Raw genomic sequence first — 18,645 nt, forward strand, 5'->3', positions numbered from 1 at the left:
ACACTATTCATACATTCCTGGATACCACAGCTAGAAAAAAACCTCACCTCAAAATCATACAAATTCATTCTGGTACTGACTGCTTTCCACTCTGTTTTATTGCTATTTATTTACAGGTCTTAATTCTATTAATAGGCCATAAACTTCTTGACATCCACACCCAATTTACCTTCACAGCTCTTAGAGCACCTCATTCAGTGCTCAATGAATTTCAACAGATACACTACTGATTGCCGCTCAGAAGATATAACACAGGTACAAATATATCATCTAATTGAAGCTAAGAATTGATATGCAGAGGATAGAGAATGCAAAGAATGTGGTACTTAGTTTTTTTTAAAAAGCAACAGCATGCATGCCCTAGATTGTACTGCTTTTCAAAAATTTAATGACAATTATTATTTTTGGTGGTAACTGATGCTTGACGATGTGCCTTATAAGATGAAGGCACAGACAGAAGTCTTTATGCTCATGCAAAGGTTATGCTTTGATTTACTGTTGGCAACCACTCTTTTTAGTGGATCACCACGGGTCTCTTGGTCACCTATGGTTAGCCCAAAGCCACTGCTTAAAAAGTGGTCTCAGAGTGAGTTGGCCTGGGACTATTGTTTCCTGTTAAACTACAAGGACATCATTTAAAGTGTCTTTCTTTTTCTTTCTTTCTTTCTCTCTCTCTTTTTTCTCTCCTCCCTCTCTTTCTTTTTTAAGAATGAGCTAAAAGCATTTTTTATTGCCTTCTCTTTAAGGCTGCCAGGACAATGGCTGCTGTGCATGCACCCCACATAACCAGCACACCAGAGTCAGGTTACATCAAGTACCACTGACTCTACACCACAGAAGTGAGCCCTTTTTGTTATTTAACATTTGCTGAGTCTCTAAGGTAAGGGTGATGAAACAGTTCACAAATATAGAGGCTGCTGTCTTACAGTAGTCAGTCAACTTGTGCTGATGAAAGTAGGCTGTGACTGCTACTGTCATACTTCTAATTAGAAATGAAGGGTGATGCTATGCTGGTGACTCTTAAGCCTAGAGCACTATTTTTCAAATGGCAGGTTTTGAGTCATTAGTAATGAAATCAATGTATTTGATGCCACAATAAGCATTTACATGAATTATATGACCAGAAAAGAACAGAAAATGGAGAACCTCATATTAGTAAAATAAAGCAATTTTGTGACACATTTCCTTCAGTTACATATAGGACATTATATATGTTGATACTGGGTTGGGATGTAAAAAAGTATCTCTACTGTGGGTCCCTGTCAAAAAAAAAAAAAAGAAAAGAAAAATGCTGCCTAAAGCTTCTCAAACACCATGAGGGTCTTCATGGTCAGTTTTTCTACTTGGCTGTCTTTAAATGGCCAATAGTCTACATTTAAAACCCAATAAACTACTGAAATGCTTTATTTATTTTTTGATCCATCACTTTTCTGTACATGACTTTTTGTTAAAAAAGGAGTTATTTTAACCTTTTTCACCTAGCATGGGATAATTTTAATACTCTATTGGAAATGGTCTGGATATGTGACCAAGCCCTCCAAGTACAGTATTTCTCCTTGAAAAATTTTTATTCACCCAATGACTTAATATAAAATCACTCTTTTGATACCATCTGTATACTACTTCTTGTATTTCTAACAGACTAGGAACCGTATATCACAGTTCCTCGTACTAAAGCCTTTTACACAGTGCTTGCTATCTGTGTGAATCCACAGAAATATTTACTTCAAATCAATTTCCTTATTTTAATATTTAGGAACAACATAAATAGCATGCTTTCTATCCAGCATATGAAGCAAGGTTTCCAATGTCAACTGTACCTTAAAATACAAATCCTCTAATATCATGAGATTTGAAAGATTCACACTGAAGGAACTAAAATTTTCAAAGCAAAGCATGATAAAAAATAAGCTATATTCACTAAGATTGAGACTTTATAATTTCAGGAATAGAGTGTAATCAGCTCAATACCATCTCTTCCACATTCTAGTCATAGAAATTAAATATATAAATTTATATACAGAAAAAATATATATACCTTCACTATCCTTGAATTTCTTGATTGCCACAATTTCATGTGTTTCCTGCAAAGGAAAAAGAGGCAGAAGGAAAGTCAATCTCCCATGTTTTTCAAACTGGGAATCCCAACTGTCCGGGGGCAGGTATATTCTGGGACAGAGTGGCAAGAACCCAGAGAATAAAAAATAGATCCTCCTCCTCCCTAGTCCCTCACTTTTTGGTTCCAAAATTCTTTCTTACCACCCTGTAGACATTATCAAGAAAGGAAAAGGAGAAGGGGGACCAAGGGAGAGGGCAAAGGGCAGAGACAGTGAGAGAACCTGCGTGGATCAGAAATGTCAATGTCATGAGGATACATAAAAGTGCCAGGAAGACTAACAATAGATGACCAACTGTACTGCCCTCTGTAATCCAGGGACACATTTTAACTGGGCTCCTAAGACCAGAGACAACACTTCTACAATACTTGGCATTCACTGGCAGTAGAATGCCTCTTCTAAGTCTTCTCTCTCACCTACCTTTTTCTAACAAACCTCTCTAGTTGCTCACCAATTCTTCTCTATGGATGGTCATTTCAAGTTGAAAGTGAGATAAACATTTGTCAGCAAATACCAATCACCACCACACCCTCCGCCTTTATTTAGCTCTCCTGAACTAACAGAAGTAGTTTGTGAGCAGAACTCTAAACTAAAATCATGCAAATCTTTTTTTCTTCCTTTTTTTGATTGGAAGAAAAGAATATAAGAGCTAGAAATGAAATGAAATGCTAACAACTAAGTACCACTATGCTAAATAACTCATGTCTAATTCTGGTCTATAAAAAGCTTCTGGTAAAATAATATAGATTCCTCAAAGCACACATGTCATATAGAAAGATCTTCTGAATGACGCAGGTCTGCATTTTACTCTGAGTACACTTTCAAATCTGTAGGGTCAAATCTTTTAATATAACATTGTCTCTCCATCAAAACAAAGGCTTAAAAAGGGACACAATACCAGGCAATAACCAACATGGTACAAATCATTAACATTAAACATATGTGCGTTTCACCCAACTTACTTACAAAAACAAGGGGAATCATGAAAGTGGGATGGTAGCAGGAGAAGGGAAAGTGACCATTTAACTTTTTTATTTATTATTTATTCATTTTAAAAATATATTTTGATTATGCTATTATAGTTGTCCGATTTTTCCCCTTTGTCACCCTCCACCCGGTATCACCATTCCCTCCAGCAACCCATCCTCTTAGTTCATGCCCATGGGTTGTACATATAAGTTCTTTGGCTTCTCTATTTCATATACTATTCTTAACACTCCCCTGCCTATTTTTTACCTACCAATTATGTTTTTAAAAAAAATTTTTTTATTGTTGTTCAAGTACGGTTTTCTGCTTTCCCCCCCCACCCCCAATTATGCTTCTTAATCCCTGCACCTTTTCCCCCTTCTCTCCTTCCCGCCTCCCAGCTGATACCCTCCAAATGCTCTCCATATCTATGATTCTGTTTGGGTTCTGGTTGTTTGCTTAGTTTTTTTTTTTTATTCAATGGTTGATAGTTGTGAATCTGTTGCCTTTTTAATGTTCATAGTTTTGATCTTCTTTTTCTTAAATAAGTCCCTTTAACATTTCATGTAATAATGGAATGGTGATGATGAGCTCCTTTAGTTTTACCTTGTCTGGGAAGCACTTTATCTGCCCTTTCATTCTACATGATAGCTTTGCTGGTTACAGTAATCTAGGTTGTAGGTCCTTATTTTTCATCACTTTGAATACTTCTTGCCAGTCCATTCTTGCCTGCAGAATTTCTTTTCAGAAATCAGCTGAGTCTTATGGAAATCACTTTGTAGGTAACTCTCTGCTTCTCTCTTGCTGCTTTTAAGATTTTCTCCTTATCTTTAACCTTTGGCATTTTAATTAAGTGTCTTGGTGTGGTCCTCTTTGGGACCAACTTGTTTGGGACTTTCTGTGCTTCCTGGACTGGTATGTCTAGTTCCTTCGCCAAATTAGGGAAGTGTTCTTTCATTATTTTTTCCAGTAAGTTTTCAATTTCTTGCTCTTCCTCTTCTCCTTCTGGCATTTCTGTGATTTGGATGTTGGTACATTTGGAGTGGCCAGTCTTCTTGTACTATCCTCTTTTTATTTTTAATTATTGTTTCTTCTATTTTGGTTGAATGCTTTTCTTAGTTATGTTCCAAATCATTTATTTGAATCCCAACTTTCTTCCCTTAATTGTTATTCCCAGATTTTTATTTCCTTTAGTGTAAACCTAATTTCTTCCTGTATGTTGTTATCATACTCACTGAGGTCTTTGAGAATCCTGATCCCCAGTGTTTTGAACTTTGCATCTGATGTTGGTTATCTCCATTTTGTTTAGTTTTTTTCTGGGGGTTTGTTCTGTTCTTTCATTTGAGCCATATTTCTTTCTTTTTTAAAAAGATTTTATTTATTTATTTTTACAGAGGGGAAAGGAGGGAGAAAAACATCAATGTGTAGGTACCTCTTGTGTGCCCCCTACTGGGAACCTGGCCCACAACCCAGGCATGTGCCCTGCCTGGGAATCGAACCGGTGATCCTTTGGTTCACAGGCCAGCACTCAATCCACTGAGCCACACCAGCCAGGGCTGAACTATATTTCTTTGTGTCTTCAAGTTGGCAGCCTCCCTGTTTATTTCTGTGTATTAAGTAGAGCTGCTTGACTCCATCTTAGTAGGGCAGACTAATGTAGAAAAGTCACCTATAAATTACGTGGTGTTGAGTCTTAGGTAATTGCCAGTGTAGGGTAACCATCTTCACCACTTTTTGGTTCTGTGTCAGGGGAGGGCTCAGATTCTGTTCACTTTATTTCCCTTAATATTGTATAAGGTACATTTATCTGTCATTAAATAATTTTTAAAACCACCATTTATAATGGATGGTTATTTAACTAGTCTATTAATGGACAGTCTTCAACATCTGCATCTTTATTTCCATAAAGTAAGTTCTGTTAAGTGCTATAACTGGGTCAAAGGGTATAAAACAAGTAAACAGTATCCGGAGGGTTCAATTGTCCTTTCTTAAGATGTTGGCAAAGCAACTAATTGGTATTAACAATCATGAAATTTACTAAGTTATTTAAAATGCCCTTATATAAACTGATTTAATTATGTTCTGGAACAGTGAACTCTCTAAACTGATCATACATTGTAAAAGGAAGTAGCAAGAGTCATTGTCTTAAATGTTTTGCTCTGTAATTTTAAATATTCCACATGCATTATAAAACAGAACAGAAAAATATATTGATTTTATTTTACTCCACTATTCATGAATTAAGTCAATGCAAAGGTAATACTCTACAATTCATTTTCTAATTACTCTCTGAGGAGGCCCTTCATTGGGAGAAATTCTTTATTTCTTCATCCAAATACCAGGGAATACAATTTGAACTAGAGTACTTTTAAATATTTAAATACACATTTTTAATGCAAATATCCCAACTAAGTATTTCCACACATTGCCCATAATTTGCCCTAGGATTATACATCTAAGATGTAACAGAATCATACACACACACACACACACACACACACACACACACACACACACACACACACTTCATTGCTGAAAAGGATATATTCTGAAATTCACATACACATACCACTGAGGATCCATCATTAGTTCTCTTCTGTGTTTTTCTCAAAAGTACACATTAACACCAACAAAAATTCCCAAATAGTTTTGAGATGTCTGTTACAATACTTATACACCTAAAAGTATATGCAAATTTCAATTGTTTCCATCTTTATCTTTATTCTCACTTTTTGCCCAGACACCTAAAATAACTTGGACAAATTATGTTATTTTTTACATTATGAGCAAAATCATAAAATGGGAGTAGATTCAAGGACAGGATGCATTCCATGGTAGGTAGATACAATGCAGCTAATATGTGTTTGCCAAGCATGACAGAAATACAAAACATTATCCAGGACATGCAATGATAAAAACTAGGTTGTTTACCAAAAAGTCCCTTAGATGTTTACTTGACTTGTATCATTTATTACTTGTAAACTACCAGTTTGCCAATCCAAAAAGTTAGATCAACTACTAAATTTCAGTACTTCAGACAAAATCAGGAAGGAAATGATCCATAGCAAAGACGAAGAGCATTTCAATCAGTCAGGTAAGAATTGTCCATTGGGCCCTTGCTTTATGTGAGGTTGTATTTGACATCCTAGGTTTGACAGGAGTAAATGAAGCATCTCATATACACAAATGCTTGCATCCTGGTGTGCAATAATGCATGACAGTAAGTTAAAATTTAGGACAATAGTTAAAAAGTACAACAAATATTATATGATATGCCACAGGAGTTCAAAACAGATGGACCATGTAAATATACAGAAAAAATGTACACCTCTCAGATTTAGGTTGATAATATGTTGTTTTATTTGCTTCTGACCTCTTTCTGAAATGTAAAATGTCATAAATATACCTTTGTTCATCCCCATTCCTTCTCTCCTCAGAGGTAACTTCTATCCTGAAGATGGTATGTACCATTCCCATGTATATTTTTATTACTACAAATCACTTTACCCATAAGTAATTTTACTGCTGTTTTGTACATTGAAAATCATGTAACTAGCATGTTATTGTATGCATCTTTTAGCAACAGCTTTTTTTAAAAGAATGACATTGTGTATCTGAGATTTAAACATAGATCTAGTTCAGTGGTACTATACTGGGGACAACCGTGGTCCCCCTTGCCCCCCAAGGACATCTGGCAATGTCTGGAGACATTTTTGGTTGTCTCCTGGCCATTAGTATGTTGAGGCCAGGGATGCAAGTAAACATCCTACAGTGCACAGGACAGCACCCACAACAAAGAATAACCGAGTCCCAAATGTCTAAAGTGCTGATGTTGAAAATGTTGGTCTAGTTTATTCATTTTAATGTTTTTTTGGTATTTTACTATAAACACTTACACTTAAAAGAGAGAGTGACCACTTGTTGAGGAGATCAGGTAAAGATTAAGAACCCTGAAACACCAATCCAAAAGAACCTATGCACCCCAATGTTCATAGCAGCACACTTTACAATAGCCAAGTGCTGGAAGCAACCCAAGTGCCCATCAGTAAATGAATGGATCAAAAAACTATGGTACGTCTACAAAATGGAATTCTACACAGCAGAAAGAAAGAAGGAGCTCCTACCCTTTGCTACGGCATGAGTGGAACTAGACAGCATTATGCTAAGTGAAATAAGCCAAGTGGTGAGGGACAAATACCGTATGATCTCACCATTAACAGGAACCTAATCAAAAAAAAAAATGAACAAGCAAGCAAAGTGTAGCCAAAGAACAGGCTGACAGTGATCAGAAGGGAGAGGGGAGGGGATAATGGGGAAAAGGGTGAAGGGTTTACAGGAACAATTATAAAGGACATATGGACAACCACAAGGGGGATGGAAATGGGGGAGGGAGGCGGGGAGGGCTGAGGTGGTGGGGAGGGGTGGGAGGAAAAAGCAGAAAACTGTACTTGAATAACAAGAAAAAAATATTTTTAAAAAGACTAATATATTATGAAAAGAAATTTTAGTTGCAAATGAGATGATTGAAAGATTAGTTCTTCAAAAATTACTAAAGCTATTAATCATAGCACCAAAATGTCTATACTCATCTCATTATAACAGGAATTACTTTTATAATAACTTTTGTAAAATAGCTCCTTTCAAATATTACATAGTGAAATATACCAAAAGGTATACAAAAAACATTTACTTTTTTGTTAAAAATCCATTGAATTTGGCCAAAAACAATTTAGCAGAGTCAAACAAAGTCTACAACAGCAACAGGCAAAACTGTCGCAAAGGTTCACATTATCAGGATACTGTCACAGGAATATTGGTGTCAACTCTAATGTGTTCATAATGTGTATGCTGAGAGTACTTCAAGAAAACTCTTATATTTTAAAAAGGATTGCAAGGAAAACTCATAATGAACTTACTTCATGCTCAGCCTCTAAAAAAAGGAGTCTTAGAAAAATAAATATATTATGAAGTACAGGAGAGAGGATGGAGCCAAAAAAGGAAGATGTAGGATGTAGGATCTTACAAAGACAAAATCATGTAGAAAACAAGTGCCTCCAAGCTAAGTCAGTAATAAAATTCATAGGGAAGAAAAATCTATTTTCTCATTTATTGGCATTAGAACATCAAATCCCTTCTACTCCCTCTGGGCTAAATCTGCTCTCCACAAATCTTTATTGAAATGTAAAATGGCAGTAAAAGACTAAGATATTTAGGTAGAATGCCTAACCATTTTTTCATCTCCCCCCTCTGAACCTGGTCCCATCTCCTGTCCCCATTATCTCATGAATGCTAGTTAAAAATTTAGGATCACTCTCAACATCTCCTTGTCTGCACCCCAAATCCATCCCGTCCATCACTGAGAGCAGTTGATGTTTGCCTCCTAAATCTCTTTCAATTTGGCCCAGTGTTCTTCTCTACCTAAACACTACCAATCCCAGTTAGAGGCCTTGGTATTCCCACCTGGTATGTGACCTGGCCTCCTAACCCATCTAATATGTCCACCACTCAGCAGTCCAACCAGTCTCTTCATTTGGAAACATAAATCAATTTCAGTGTCCCACCATCCCCAAACTCTCCCCAGACACCCCTGCTGTAAGGATTATGTCAAAGCTCCTTCATGTGGTCGGCAAGATCTGTCCAGGGACCACTAGGATGCTCTCTAGCCTCCTCTCCCCAGGTCTCCCTTGTTTGCTGAGCCCCACCATCCCCATGCCCTCTCCTGCCATAGGGCCTGTTACCTTTTCTCCTAAAAGCTTTGCCCTCTCTTGCTCCATTAAATTCTACTTTACCCCTCAGGTCTCAGCTTAGTCTTCACTTCCTGAAGGGAGCCTTCCTATACTCTCATGACTAGGTCTGAAGCCCCATATGCTCTCTTAGCAAGCACTTCTTCTTCGTAACTCTTATTAAAATGATACCTTTACATATTTATATGACCATTTAATAAAAGTCTGATTCTATCGCTGGACTGCAAGCAAGTGGGTAAGGAGTAAATGTATGACTGGCCCAAAGTGTGCTGAGTGAGAGAGGCAAGTATCTCACTGTACTTCGTCACCAATCCAAAACTTACATCCTGCTGGCCCAGGTCAGCCTTCTTTTAGGACATCATTTACTAGTTCGATCCACCACAACTTAACAGAGAAACTCCTTTTCCTACCATAATTTTAAAAAGGAAAAAAAAGACATTCCTTGATCTACAAGGAATTAAAAAAAAAAAAAAAAAAAAAACCAAGAACACAAAATACAAATATACACATTTAAATTTTTTAAGGACAGTTTATCATTAGGAGACACATTAAAATAGATGATTTCATCTTTCTTTAGAAAGTTTCAAAAAATGAAGGTAATAAAAGAAACATATGATCCTTCAAAACTTCATCTGGCCCTCTCCAGAAGTCCTCTAGTAGGCAGGATTTGAATTAGCTCTCAAAGTTCAGAAGGAATTATACTTCCTTGATTAAATACCTCTTTTGCTACTTGGCTACTCTGGCCTCCTGCAGATCTTAAAAATGTACTGCAAAATCAATATTGCTTTCTTTCTGTTAAATATTTCTTCCACGGCATTACTATAAAATGGTAGTAGTAAGTTGCCAATGTTTATCAAGTTATACCAGAAGGCTTACTAACTTAAAAAATTATTCATTTCTTTCTCCACCTAAAACAAGGACTGTTCTCCTTCACCGTCACTTCTTTTTTTATAAATATATACATGAAGTTTTAAAAATTATTTTATTGTTATTCAATTACAGTTGTCTGCATTCATCCCCCACCACTCCCCCCACCCCAGCCAAACCCACCTCCTTCCCTTGCTTCCACCCCCCAACCTTGGTTTTGTCCATGTGTCCTTTATAGTTGTTCCTGTAAACCCTTGCCCCCATTATCCCCTCTGACCTCCCTCTGGTTACTCTCAGATTGTTCTTAATTTCAATGTCTCTGATTATATTTTGCTTGCTTTTTTCTTTTGTTGATTAGGTTCCATTTAAGGTGAGATCATATGGTATTTGTCCCTCACCACCTGGCTTATTTCACTTAGCATAATGCTGTCTAGTTCTATTCATGCCGTAGCAAAGGGTAGGAGCTCCTTTTTTCTCTCTGCTGCATAGTATTCCATTGTATAGACAAAGCATAGTTTTTTCATCCACTCATTTACTGATGGGCACTTAGGCTGCTTCCAACACTTGGCTGTTGTAAAGTGTGCTGCTATGAACATTGGGGTGCATTGGTTCTTTTGGATTGGTGTTTCAGGGTTCTTAGGATATAATTCCAGCAGTGGAATTGCTGGGTCAAAAGGCAGTTCCAATTTTAGTTTTCTGAGGAAATTCCATACTGTTTTCCACAGTGGCTGCACCAGTCTGCATTTCCACTAACATTCACTGTCACTTCTATTCCATTCTGTGACAGAACTAGTAAGCTTTCCTCTAGCCTGGCAAAATATGAAAACAGAAATGTCACATAACTACTAATACCTAACATTTGTTGCTTACAGTGCAGTCACATGGGTACTAAATCCTCAGTGCAAGCATGCTATAAAAATGCAGGCATTTTGCACTAGCAGCACTTTGGGGAAATGAAGGAAAAGGGGTAAAGCTTAGCCTGATGTAGAACAGAAATAAGAGCCCCTAGAGGTAAGATATAAGAACAAGAGTTTGGTAGGGAGAGAAAAATCCAAGGGATAGGCTCTCTTGAAAATGTAAGCCACATTCTTAAGGACACCAGACTTTTCCTGAACTATTTTTATTTGAACATTAAAACTGACTTTTCTTGAACTATTTTTATTTGAATATTAAAAGAGGCTGGGAGACTTGGGGGCAGGTAGATGTCTGGCATTTGAGTGTCACAAATATAAGAATAAAAAACATAGATGTCTACAGCAATTTAGTTGATAATGTAAACAAAACCACACACCCAGAAAGCCTTTGTAAGCCCTTTTTTAAAAAAGATTTTATTTATTTATTTTTAGAGAGAGGGGAAGGGAAGGAGAAAGAGAGGGAGAGAGATATCAATGTGGGGTTGCCTCTTGTGTGCTCCCTACTGGGGATCTGGCCCGCAACCCAGGCATGTGCCCTGACTAGGATTCGAACCCGTGACCATTTGGTTCACAGGCCCATGCTTAATCCACTGAGCCACACCAGCCAGGGTTATGCTATAAGTACTTCTGATATAGCCCAGTACAACTGTTAGTGGATCAATATCAACCTGAAGGGACATTGGCTGATAATATCAAAGGATGTAAATATAAATGATACCAGTTCATACAGAACTGTGCACTTAAAATGTGTACATCTTATTGTATATAAGAAGGTACATTCTTGTATGTAAATTATGCCTCAATAAAGAGAATTTAAAATGAATCACAACAGCATGGATGCAACTGGAGAATATTATGCTAAGTGAAATAAGCCAGGCAGTCAAAGACAAATACCATATGATCTCGCCTGTAAGTGGAACCTAATCAACAAAACAAACATGCAAGCAAAACAGAAACAGAGACATGGAAATAAAGAACAAATTGACAGTGACCAGAGGGGTGGGGGGAGGTGGAACAATGGAGGAAAGAAGGGGAAGAGTCAAGGAACATGTATAAAGGACCCATGGACAAAGACAAACTGGGGGGGGGTTGAATTTGGAAGATGGGGAAGGGCAGGGCAGGTGAGAGTAATAGGAGGATAATGAGGACAACTGTAACTAAACAACAATTAATTTAAAAAAAATGAAATAATTCACCTCACAGTTACAGACTAGTAGAAATTTACTACCTTATGTTAGTATTATAGATTAGGTAATTAATAAAATGTTCAAAAAATAAAATGCAGTTAACACAATGAAAAATGGGGCATCCAAAAAACAATTTTCAGTAACCCACCCTGGCAGAGCAAATAGCAACTCTTTTCAACAGAAAGAGATAGGTAAACTTTCACAACAATTTAGCTCCATATTTATAGATCATATAAAGTTGAAATATGCTTGATTTTCATGTAACCCAGACTTTCAGACATTATATACAAAAGCTCTCAAACCACCCAACTCAGACTGTGGAATGCCAGCAAATGAATGGATATTTCGAAGGGTACATGGTATTGATGCCTGCCAGACAGCATTTCAGTTTAGTAATATTAACCATCATGTCTGCAACTGTGTCACAATTGTATTTCATTTTGCCCTTATTTTATAACAATGAGTAGATAATGAGAAAATGAAAATTCCACTTCTAGTGATCAAGTAATTAAGACAAATAGCATTAATTAGGAATGCCAAATGCAGGCAATCAACAACCTCAATCAAACAATCATTGGACTTAACATGTGTTCAATAGTGAACAAAGAACAGAAAATTTAAATTTAAACCCTGGAAATACATCCTCAAAGACTAACTCTAAGATGTGCCAAGAAAATGTAGCTTTACGTTGTTCTATAACTGATTTAAAATTGCTTTTCAACAAAGAATGTATTTAAACAGGCATGGATGACAAATCAATATAATCTGAAAAAGATACCTGCTTCAGATAAATCACATAGTAAGTGCCTATGGAAATTTAAGAACCAATGGTAGAAACCTATATAATTTTATTAACCAATGTCACTCCAATAAGCTTAATTCAAAAGGAAGAGTCAATGGTCTAAAAATGCAAATTAATGGATGACCTTAAGAGATGGGAGGGGAGGAATGAGGGGGGGGAAAGGTGCAGGGAAGAAGAAGCATAATTGGTAGGCATAAAATAGACAGGGAGAAGCCAAAAATGGTATAGAAAATAGAGAATTCAAAGAACTTATATGTACAATACATGGACAGGAACTCAGGGTGGCAATGCTGGAGGGTTGGGGGGTACAGGGCAGAGGAAGGATAAACAGAAAAATTGGGAAAACTGTAATAGCATAATCAATAAAATATACTTTTGAAAAAGAAAAATTATACATTATTCCCTAACAAAACATGGCAAAAATGTTCTATTCAACACTGTTTATGAGGAATAGAACAAACTGTTAGATTATACTACCAAGTACACAGAATATGTATGTAAATGAAATGATTCCACATTTTAAATAAAAAAAAAATTAAACATTTTCACTGAAAAAGCAAGGTAGTACCTCTGGACACTGGCAGTCCTTCAAGAGATTCCTCCAGTCTGATCATTAAGCACCACAGCTTACAGAGCTGGGGCCAGGGAAACAATAACCCCTAAAAAGCAGCTCTTGGTAAAAGGTTTAATGGTACCCTGAGTAACAAGCAATGGTAACCATGGTAACAAAAAAGGCTTTAAAAGGGCTAGGCCCCTTCCCCATGTGCCTGGTACCTCATAAACAGAATGAGGTTTATATCAGTCAATAGGAAGCAAAGGATTTCCAATAATACCACAAGCCAGGTGTTCTGGAGCTGGATTTAGTTCTATTTCTAAAATAAAGAATTGTGTTTTCTACTTGAGTGTCATGGGGCAAATTAAAATCTATTTCCCAGGTCTTTGACATCTACCAACACTTTGGGGTCTTTGAAGGTAAGGACTATGTTTCAGTCCTATCTACAGTCCCTGGGGTCAATCACACTGCCTGATACATGGTATATTTGAAGAATGAACTGATGTTATCATAAATGGTTATTTACAGAATGTTCACACACATGGAGGCTTCCAGTTTTGGTAAAGATGGAGTAACCCCATACCTCCTAGATTCTTCCTCTTAAAACTAAAAAACCCTGTATATAACACCCAAACAAGAATAGGAAGATAGTAGATTAAGAGGAAGGCAATTGCCTTAGGGCAGGGGTGTCAAACTCATTTTCACCAGGGACCATATCAGCCTAGCGGTTGTCTTCAAAGGGCCGAATGTCATTTTAGGACTGTATAAATGTAACTACACCTGAACGGTTGAGAGCTCGGCGCTGCTGCTGGTTAGGAACAAGGTGCTGGCTGGATAAAACAAGGTGGAGGGCTGCATTCCGCCCGTGGGTCTTGTGTTTGCCACCTATGCCTTAGGGACATTGGGACTTGAGGAACACCACAGCAGTGACTTCCCCAGGTTTCCTCACTCTCTTTCATGTATTCCTGATAGGGGGCTACAGAAGCCTCCAACCTGGAACTGACAAGAGGCAAGTATTGGGTTGCTCAAAAGTCCATTACGTTTTTCCCATAAAATAAGACACATTTTAAATTTTTACCAATAACTTCATTGATTTGGATATTTGAGTATGTTGGCTATCTCCCGCTATTGGCTTCTAGTGGGTAGAGGCCAGGGGTGCTGCTAAACACCTTCCAATGCATAAGACAGCTTCACAGCAAAGAATTACTTGGCCTAAATGTCAGTATTACCAAGAGACTTCACAAACTACTTTTGACATGTTCAATCAGTCACAGAACCTTCTCCATACACTACACAAACCTTTTTTGGTGTTTCAGTCACGTTTTTACTTTTCACTTTTCTTGAAATAATAAAGCATAATATGCTGAAAATGTTGCATTATTTTCTTCCATCTTCAATACTAAATGACTGCACAAAAAATTCACCAATTTTGATGTCTTTTTTAAATGCAGGCTGATGTGACAGCTATCACAATACAATTGAACAAAATTATTTCTAATGAAGTTAAACACAACTAAGCACTACCAGAGATATTGTACGGAAAAAAGTAACAGACTTTTTGGCCAACTCAATGTAAAAAAGCGCCAAGAAAAGCCTGTTCCCACAGCCAAAAGACCAGGAAAAGATGGGCTAACAACAGAAAATCTTCTAGGCAACACTCGCCCTACTCTAGGCAAACATCAATGGGAAAACTGCACCAACTTCCCATTGAGATTTCAGTGTGGCTAAGTGGGCAGTCTTTCAGAGGAAGCTCACAGCAGCTCCTACTCCCCCAGTGGGGCTGAGCAGGGAGCTAATTTTCCATCCCCTATCTGGCAGAGGCAGGTAGTGTGCTTATTCCCAACCTGTGATGTTGGTGGGTCCAGTCAGAAGCTGATCTCCCATGGCTCTCCCCTACCCTCGCCCATAGCAGGGAGCTGTACCCTGGCTCCTCTACCAGGGTAATGTGTGCAGGATGGGGCAGAGGCAACAAGACAGCGTGAATCAGTGATCCACTTTCACTGGGGAGGTGTTAGCAGGGCCAAGTGAGGAGGAACTGCACATCCATACCACCCATCTACAAGGAGGCAGTGGGAGTAAGAGCAACACATCTGCAGAGGTGTTGTCAGGGGGACCCAGCAGGGGGCTGAATGTACACATCCACTAGCTGTCAACAGCGAGGCTACCCATCAAACAAAAAAGAGTAAAAGAATCCAAAGTCTCACCCTGGCTGGTGTGGCTCAGTGGATTGAGTGCTGGCCTGGGAACCGAAAAGAATCCAAAGTCTCATAATATCCAAAGTGACCAAGACATAATTTAAAAATCACTCATCATACCAAGGACCAAGAAAGTCAAAACTTGAATGAGAAAAGACAAGGGACATTAACACCAAGATGAGTTAGATGTGGAATTATCTGACAAGGTTTTTAGAGCAATCCTAATAAAACTACTTCAACAAGCAATCCAGAAACACCCATAGGTGCAGACAAAATAGCCCCAACAAAAGCCAGGAAAGGAGCAGTATAACAGGACAGAAGACTTTTAAACAATAATCCCTCTACTCCAAACAAATGAAACACTGGAAATTTTGGCTCCAATCACAGCAGCAAAGGCAGAGTGGGGATTATGTCCAACCCCCTGTCAAGGAAGTTTCAGTGGAGTCCATTGGAGAGCAGTAATAAGGCACTCGTGCCCCTCCTAACCAGAGTGGTCAGCAGAGGACAAGTCCGGAACTACATTCCCACCCACACCAGTAACAAGGAGCTACTCCCCAGTGAGTGTCAACAGATGTGGAATGAGGCAACTGAATTTACCATCCCCATTGGGCATCTCCCCCGTTACCAGAGCAATGTCAAAGAAGGCAGCTAAAACAAAAGATTAAGTAAGATCCAAACTCTAATGATATAATATCCAAAATGTCCAGGTTTCAATAGAAAATCACAGTATATGAAGAAAACCATTATATGATAGGAAAACTTCAACATCAATGAGAAAAGACTATCAAGAGAGACTAATACAGACATGTCAGAATTATCTGACAAGAATTTCAAAGCAGCCATCATACAAAGAGGAAGCCTCAAAGGAAATTTTAATTTCATAGAACTTAATGAAAATACATTATACCAAAATATGTGGGATGCAGCTAAAGCAGTATTGAGAGACATTTATAGCACTAAATGCATACCTAGAAATGAGGAAAGATCTCAAATCAATAATTTCAGTTCTTACCTCAATACTACAAAAAGAAAATAAACCAAAGCAAAATGTAAGGAAGCAATGAACATAAAAACAGAAATCAATGAAATCTCAAACAGGAAAACAATTGAGAAAAATCAATGGAGCAAAAGCTAGTTCTGCAAAAAGATTGACAAAATTGATAACCTCTAGCAAGACTGATAAAGCTAAGAGAGAGGATAAAAATCATCAATATCAGGAATGAAACAGGGGAGATCCCTACAATTCTGTAGCCATTAAAAGAATAAGGAAATATTATAAACTTTACACTCATAAATTTGATAACTTAGAAGAAACAGGCCAATTTAACACCAATTCAAAAGAACCTATGCACCCCAATGTTCATAGCAGCACAATTTACAATAGCCAAGTGCTGAAAGCAACCTAAGTGCCCATTAGTAAATGAGTGGATGAAAAAAGTATGGTACATTTACACAATGGAATACTATGCAGCAGAAAGAGAAAAAAAAGGAGCTCCTACCCTTTGCGACAGCACGGATGGAACTGGAGAGCATTATGCTAAGTGAAACAAGCAAGGCAGTGAAAGAGAAATACCATGTGATCTCACCTATAAGTGGAAACTAATCAACAAAACAAGCAAGCAAGCAAAATACAACCATAGACATTGGGGGGGGGGTACAGTGGGAAGAGGGGATTACAGGAACTACTATAAAGGACACATGGACAAAATCAAGGGGGAGGGTGGAGGTGGGGGAGGGAGGTGGGTTCAGCTGGGGTGGGGTGGAGGGATGGGGAGAAAAGGCATACAACTGTAATTGAATAACAATAAAAATTAAAAAAAAAAAAAAAAGAAAGAACAAACTGATAGTTACCAGACAGGAGTGGGGAGAGGGATAATAGGGGAAGGGCCATCAAGGAGTATGTATAAAGGACACATGGACAAAGCCAAAGAGGGTAGGTTTGAAGGTGGGAGGTGGTGATGGGTGAGGCGGGGGGCTGTGGTGGGGTAAAAATGGAGACAACTATACTTGAACAACAATTAAAAAAAAAAGAAAATAACAAATTAGCCAAACTTAACCAAGATGAAATAAACAACTTAAATAGTCATATAATTATTAAGTAAATTTAATTTGCAATTTAAAAGTTTCCAGTAAATTAAGGCTTCAGGTTCAGACAAGTTCACTGGAGAATTCTACCAAAAACTTATATCAAAACCAGACAAAAACAGCACAAAAAAACAGAAACTATAGACTGATATTTCTCATGACCTCAGGCACAAAAATTCTCAATAAAATATTAGCACATCAGATCCAGTGATGTATAAAAAATAACTACACATAATTACCAAGTTGGATTTATTCCAGATATGCAAGGCTGAGTCAACATCTGAAAACCCTATCAACAAGGGGAAGAAGGAAAATCATATGATCATATCAATCGATGCAGTAAAAGAATTGGACAAAATTCATCATTTGTGATTTTAAAAACTCTCCAGCAAACAAAGAATGGAAGGTAATTTACTCAACTTGCATGTGAATCAATAATTATCTCAAGATTAAAATTTTAAAGAAAATAAGCAACATGTGAAAATGAATGTGAAACAGGAAGTGAGGGGAGCAGTGTCCAATACCATTCCAAAGTTTCAGAAATTTTGCAGTGTCCCAAAGAAACACACTGCCCTTTAGTATAATTGTGATTATTCCTCACAAAAAGGCTTGTGAGAAGGATATGTGAAGATTCCAACTAAACCAAGAGACTTGGTTTTCCAAATGAGACTGTTTAAACTGTCAGAGCAGGATGCTGTGGATTAACAGGTTTAATGTTTAAGCTGTCCCTGTCTTCTCTCTCCAGTACCCTGTGGGGTTGGTGGAAGCTTCTGATGAACATTAGATCAAGTAAAAGGAAAAAAAAAAGAAGCTACATTTTTTTGCACATCTAGAAGTATTGGGTATATCTGTGATCCTGCTACATATAATTAAAGATGCCAATACTAAAACCTTCTGTAACATAATCATAATTCCATTTCTACAAATTTGATTCTAGTGTATTTGGCTTACATTAAGACATACCTAGGAAAGATCAGTGCAGCCAAAAGCACTCAGAGGAGGCAAACATGTGGGTTGCCCTCTTAAAACTTCACTGAATAAAAACACTCTCTAGAATATAAGATGGACTAGGTCTACACTGCCTGCAATAAAGCTGAACATGACAGTAGTTTAATTTGAAATGTTAAATTAGTATTTCTCATTGTACAAAACTGCTTATGTAGCTCTCATGCAATAACAAAGTATGAAGCTCAAGATTTTCGCAATCATCTGTGA

At 37.6% G+C, this 18,645-nt stretch overlaps 1 protein-coding gene across 4 annotated transcripts in view; it reads right to left on the minus strand.

The window, feature by feature from the left end:
• The window catches only part of CDKL5 (cyclin dependent kinase like 5), a 154,973-nt gene that overhangs the window by 62,680 nt on the left and 73,648 nt on the right, over window positions 1-18,645 (minus strand). For all 4 annotated transcript variants that reach the window (XM_053917324.1, XM_053917322.1, XM_053917323.1 and 1 more), the window contains one exon: window positions 2,039-2,084. In XM_053917324.1, coding sequence (XP_053773299.1) covers window positions 2,039-2,084 — 46 coding nt within the window. The remainder of the gene's footprint in view (window positions 1-2,038; window positions 2,085-18,645) is intronic.

The sequence above is a fragment of the Desmodus rotundus genome, chromosome X (assembly GCF_022682495.2).
Source record: "Desmodus rotundus isolate HL8 chromosome X, HLdesRot8A.1, whole genome shotgun sequence".
Lineage (NCBI taxonomy): Eukaryota > Metazoa > Chordata > Mammalia > Chiroptera > Phyllostomidae > Desmodus > Desmodus rotundus.